The 6585-nt window shown below is 47.1% G+C and overlaps 1 protein-coding gene across 1 annotated transcript; it reads left to right on the top strand.

The window, feature by feature from the left end:
• Positions 1 to 1161: 1161 nt before the first annotated feature.
• On the top strand, positions 1162 to 6297 carry dact2 (dishevelled-binding antagonist of beta-catenin 2; the record flags this gene model as incomplete). The annotated part of the gene is made up of 4 exons (XM_080739984.1): positions 1162 to 1467; positions 3333 to 3468; positions 3799 to 4095; positions 4439 to 6297. The coding sequence occupies 4 exons, from the start codon at positions 1162 to 1164 to the stop codon at positions 6295 to 6297; spliced, it is 2598 nt and encodes an 865-aa protein (XP_080596110.1).
• Between the last annotated feature and the right edge of the window lie 288 nt (positions 6298 to 6585).

The following is a 6585-nucleotide window of genomic DNA, read 5'->3' as shown; positions in this document are numbered from 1 at the left end:
ATGTCTTACAGAACATGTCACACTAACATGTTGCTGTTTTGTACCTGTTCCAGTGCCAGTATTCAGAGTAAAGTGAGTGAGTGAGTGACAAATAAACACTCTTGATCTCCTCTTGATTACTGTACAGTGTACAGTGTGCACTATTCCATACTGGCACAAGGGGTCAGTATCCTTCTATCTAGCTTTCCGTACTGTCTGACTAGAGTGTGATTGTCCATTATCTTTTCCAAAGTCACTTCCAGAAGTTAAAGGAACGACCTATGTTGGGGGCACTAAGTATTTACTTGCATGATGCCTGGTGCAGTTCTTTGTGACTCACAATTGTCACATCGAAAATGTAGTCTATATGGACATGAGAGTTGTTGACTCAGTCAAATTCTGAGTTAAATTTGGTGAGGGAAGACTGTCACTTCAGCAAAAGCACTACATTTACCACAGGGTTACATTATTTGGGCCTACACAACAATCTCATTATTTATTTAGCCTTTAGCCATTATATTATCGACTATTGTATACGAATTAATTGACAGACGTATTCCGTATCTCTTCGTTTTACCTTGTGTAATGTGCACTGGCCTAATGGTTAGGGTCAGGGATAGCGACCATGCATACCGTAGCCTATTAGCCTTGATACAAGGAAAGCATATTTATTAACAATATTTAGTTAGGCCTACATGCCGGGAACACTGGACAAATCCTTCATGTGCCTCAAATGCAACTGAACTGACCTAATCCAACCGGTTAATATGCATACATGATACTATATTAACATAGTACATGCCTGGACAAATCCTTTATTTGTGTAGCGTGTTGTTCTTGGGCGACTTGAACGCAGATCGTCAACAGATGTTCAATGGAAGAAAAGCAAAACCAGTGAGAAACCAAACCAATGGGGGGAGTGGTCGTTCGGCCAGGGGGCGGGGCATTGCCCCCTCTAACAGAACGCAGGGGGAGATAGTGTTGGACAAACAGGTTGGTTTCGGCTGGGCTGCAGGGCATCTCAGTTAGAGCAGAGAAGGAACTTTATCTCTGCTGCCATCTATTTCCACTCGTCTTGTCGTCGGTGCGTATGTACTGACACTGGTATTTATTTATTTTTGCACGTCTTTTCGTTGCTGGAATACTCTTGACTTGGACTCTGCTGCTCTGCAACAAAATAAAATGCTGGGAAGGAAAGTGTCTGGATCGGGGATGATGATGAGCGCGGCGGCGGGCACCATCACCACCGACCGCGGCCGGGTGGCAGAGAGGCTGCATGCGGCTCTGGCTGGACTGCAGGAGCTACATCTGCTGAAGGAGAAACAGGGCGACATGGTTCACTGGGCGCTCAGAATGGACCGGGAGGAACCCGTAGTGTCTTCTTCTTCTCATTCCTCCGTCCAGACGGCTGCTGATGCGGGTTGTCCGAATATGGGGGCCGAGGAGCAGCGCCTGGAGGCATCACTGACAGCACTGAAGCAACAATTGGTAAGATTTTTAATCATTAAGATGCACAGGCCTGTATGGCGGGGGTCTTCGACGTTTGAAGCAGGGACCCCTTAGCTTAGAGGATGAAGCAGGGACCCCCACAACCTTATCTTTATGATAGATTACGTATTGTTTCATCGTTTGACAGAACAATCATCATTTTTATTTAGGATTCATGTCAATTTGTGTTCTCAGATATTTAACCACTTGAACCGTCAATACTTAATAAACTTGACCTTTCACTCTGTACTTAGTCTGCTCCTTTTCATCTCTGCACCAAAGCGCTTTGCCGAAAATAGCCGATCTACAAAGCGTTGTGAGCTTGTAGATCTGCTATTTTTGGCTAAAGTTCTCAGAATATTGACACTATGGTTTGGAGGACCCCCTGTAGTAACGCCGAGGACCCCTTAGGGGTCCCGGACCCCCTGTTGAAGACCTCTGCTGTATGGAATTAGGTTTAAATTATCACTGTTTGTATTATGGAACAATATCCCAAAATGACATTGAAAATAAAAAATAAAGGACTTTACATAAGCTAGGTATGCCCGCTGAATCATTGTCTTTAGAATAATGCCCCTGATTACCGTTAGAATACCTTTTAGAATCAAAAGACCGTGAAACGATCAGCTGATCGACATTTACATTACATTGCAGTCAATACTAGTGATTTTTCCTTCTCTCAGTTGGGGGCAGGAAGTGGCCAAGGATAAAAAATAAAAGAAGTGTCATAAATCAAGTTTCATTGCAGGACCACGGGACTCTGGGGCAATGAGGTGGACTCTGGTGGGGGGTTCTGGTGTGCTTTAATTATTAACCACTTTAATGTAGGTGGAAACATACTGTAATAACTTCAAGGCAAGCGTGCTGGTTTGACTTTAGGTTTGTGTTTTTCAAAGGTGGGGGTTTTGCCTCATCACAATGCCACGGGACAGTCACATTTTCTAAGGACACTATTAAGCCATTTTATGAAGAGACTCTGACATGATTGAAGCTTCTCCGAGCAGAGATTGTTCCACAAATTGTATTTACAAATATTGTGGGGATTCAATTACTATTCTTGGTTTACAGCGGAACTGCATTAGCCTAGCCTACTCATATTGTAGAATATCCCCCAGCTGACTATATGAATCATAATCAAACTCAAAGGGGATAAAACATGACAGGGGCTTGTGTTTGTGTTTTCTTTTTATTTAAATACATTTTATGTACAGTATTTATTTATCTTATCTTTGTTTTGTCAAATGATGCCAGATGATGCATAACCTATCGAAGGGGAACCAGACCTCATAAGGTTGACACCACAGCTGTATACATGAAACGGGCTCTATCTTCTAATCTTCAGCAAACACACCCTCACACCAACCCTTCCTCCACCAGTAGTTTACACAATGGCCAGGCCCTCTCTGTGGGGGAGAAATTAGTTATCCACTCCAAACTCCTCCAGACTGCGCTCTGTCCTCCCGAGGTTAATCATCAGCCAACCCACTCGTTTGTTTTTTCTGATGGGTGTACATTAGAACCTCCTTTATACAAACAACACACTTACAACTGTCTGATCTTCCCTCCAGGCAGAATGATAAAAAAAAAAAGGTGTACTAAACCACAAAGTAAAATCCTCTGTCAATTTAATTCTGAGAGTGTGTACAACTGTAACCAAAGGTTTGCACAACGCATTTCAGAATGATTCACATTGAGAATACATGTCCTGACCTTTTGATTTGAACTTTATTCCCATTCAAATTTGCACTTGTAAAGTTTGCAAACAAAACAGAAATAAAACAGCGGGAATCAAGCTGTCATAGTTTGGTTCCTCCTGGCTTTGATGCAGGAGAGGTTCTGAATGTGTGTTTCTTTCTGCTTCACAGTGTCGTCTACGCAGGCAAGACGTCGGCCTGAAGAGCCACTTGCAGCAGCTGGACCAGCAGATCAGCGAGCTGAAGCTGGACGTGGGCAAAGCATCGACTGAACAACAGCTGGAGAGCGACAGTAGACCAAGCTCAGGTCAGTGGACGCGTGTGTCACACCAGTCCACAAATAAACAAACCCCAATTTACACAGCTGGAAGGCGTCTTGTATGCTGAGCTCCCAGTGCAACAAAGTACACTGTAAACACCCGAATTAACATTTTGGATTTTACAGTGTATACAATCAAGCAATCTAACAAAACACACACACACACACACACACACACACACACACACACACACACACACACACACACACACACACACACACACACACACACCACCCCCACCACATGCTGTCTCTTAGTCATTTAAAGAAGCAAAACCTGTTGTCACATACCATTCATATCATATCATTTCTCTTTAGGTTTCTATGAGCTCAGTGATGGCGGCTCCTGCTCCCTGTCCAACTCGTGCACGTCTGTGTACAGCGAGTGCCTGTCGTCCTCTTCCCAGACCAGCCTTCTCATCTCCGCGGGCCCCACCAGCCCCACTGCATGTCACACCCTTGGGCCCTCTTCTTCTCAAGCCGACGTGTGCCGTCGGCGGTCAGCTGACGAGACTGTCACCCAGCCCTACGCTCCACGTGCCACGGGTGTCCATCTGGGCAGCTGCAGGATTCGAGTGGGCACTGACCGGGCAAGACCAAGACCTGTGTCAACAGGTACGCAGCAGTCTCAGAAAAAAATGTATATAAATAGTAAGGTAAACATAAGAAAATCTGGGAACTAAATCCCAGAACATTGGTGAAGAAATTTCTTGGTAACGATTTAGTTCCCAGATTTGTCAAATATCTGATAAAATGCCCTTACTAAAAAAGCACCAGAGCCATTGTCAGTTTTACCAACGATCTCTTATTAATTGTATTAGTGGAGGCACCATGTAAATGTAGTTACTGTGGTTTATTGCTCATACTGGCATGCTGTATATTTAAATTGCCGGTTGCATTTCTTCAGTTTCGTTGAAAAGAAGCAAGTGCTGAATTTGATTGTGTGTTGTCTCACCAGGTGATCTAGATAAGGTGATGACCCTGGGCCTGGGCTGCTATAAGTCTGCGTGTGAAAGGAAATCGTCAATGTGCACCAACCTCAAGACCTCGATAGTGGACCCAAAGTTCCAGAATAACCTTGTGTCCCGCAGTGGGACAGAGATGTACCAGTACCCCAGCCCCCTCCACGCTGTTGCTCTCCAAAGCCCCATTTTTGCGCTGGATGGAGAACCGGCCATTCCCGGGCTCTCAGAGGGTACAGGGCCCCAAGCAGACGGCGTCCCCAAAATTGACACTCCCCAGAGAGCACAGGGGATGTCTGAGATCAAGCCCCTGGGTTACATAGACAAGGTTCTTCAACGCAGCATGAGCAAGATTAATATCCAAGGTGACGCAGGAAGAGACACTCTGCGTGCTGATTACCACAGAGAGGCTAGTGAAGTTCAAACGATGTCTCCTGAAGTGCCAAACGTTCAAGTATCTCCACTACAGCCGACATCAGTGCAGACACCGGACACCATCCCAGCCGAGAGCCACAGGAACAGACGGTGCATAGGATACTCCGGCAAGGAGCAGGCGAATATCGACCAATCAGTTAGAGCCCCAGACGTTTCATACCGCTACTCCTACCCTGCTGCCATGAGGGACTACAGCTCTAGTGAGGCTGTGACCTGTACTGCTCGAAACAATGGCAAGATCCCAGGAGACCATGCTAGCGCAGCAAGAACACACTCTGAGAAAAGGTACAGGGACATTCCAATGTCGAGGGGGGTTGAGAAGAACGTGGAGCAAAGGCACCTAATGAACCACAGCTCCAGCACGGAAGAAAGTCATGGTTTTGAGGTCCACGTGGGTCACAATTCCTCTGCCCCTGACTTTGTCCATGCCAAGTTCGTCCCTGCTGGGTCACAGCGGGTCAAGGTGAGGCAGGCAGACCGTAAGACCAAGGCTGTGAAGCTGAGAAGAAGAAGCACTGAGAAGCCCAAAGGTTCAAGACACCCCCAGGGCTACTCTGAAAGGACCGTGGAGGCCAGTGGTGGACTCAAGGCAAGGTCAGGGAAAGGAAAGATGACCCAGAGGTTGCCCAGCTGCCTGGAGGAGCTAGGGCACTCTGGCTCAGACTCAAGCCTCTACAGCCCCGGCCCCATGCACACCCACAGGGTCTATCCCAAGCCACACCAGATCCCCCCGATTGCCAAGTGCAGCAAAGGCCGCAGACCTCAGGGCCTGGAGTTGGAGCCATCTGCTGAACAGAGAAAGAGGAGGCAAGGGACCACAAAGTGGCCAACCGATATGGAAATGCACCAGGCGGCCTGTGGCCAGCGACAGAGGCCACGAGAGCCCCATACACAGGCACTAGCAAGTAGGCAGGTGGTTCGCAGCGTCAGCACCCGGTCACATTCGGACCACTGGGCAGGACATCGACGAGCCTTCCAGCCTGCTGTGTCAGCCGCTTCATTCTTTAGTAGCCTCAATGCCAGATACCCTGCAGCTCCTTTCCCCATGTCCAGCCAGTACCCACCCCGATGTGAGTCAGAGTACTCGGCGGAGTGCGCCTCACTGTTCCACTCCACCATTGCCGAAAGCAGTGAGGGGGAGATGAGTGACAACACCACCAATCGCTTTGGAGACAGTGAGTTCAGCCAGAGCTTCCGGTCCCACTCTGACTCTGACAGCAGCTTGTCCACTGACGAGGAGGAAGAGGAAGGCGGTCTGGTGTGGCCTGAGGCTGCTTTAGGACCCACTGCTGCCGGACTGGCCTTGCAGCAGCAGCCACGCCCAGAGCCCCCGGCCTGTCGCATCAAAGCCTCCCGAGCCCTAAAGAAGAAGATCCGTAGGTTCCAACCTGCGGGCATGAAGATCATGACCCTGGTATAGTGGAGTCTCTCCATGATACAGTGTGAAAACGGTTCAGACCCTTGAGAAGTGTCTGAAAAAAACTCATCTGTTTTGTGGATGAATCTTAATAACTATTTGTACAGAAACAAACACTGATCGAAAAGCAGTTTTCAGAGGGAGAAGAAAACAGCATTGCTAGAATTTGTAGCAGCAGCTGAAAACAAAAGATAAAAAAAAAAAATCTTATTGATTGCCATGCTTACTTTTGAAATAATTCCATTCTTGTGATTCTTTGCAAATGGATACAAGATATAATTGTTCAGAATT

This window comes from Nannobrachium achirus, assembly GCF_963921795.1.
Source record: "Nannobrachium achirus genome assembly, chromosome: 13".
In the NCBI taxonomy this organism is placed as follows: domain Eukaryota; kingdom Metazoa; phylum Chordata; class Actinopteri; order Myctophiformes; family Myctophidae; genus Nannobrachium; species Nannobrachium achirus.
This window is presented reverse-complemented; position numbering and strand designations above follow the sequence as displayed.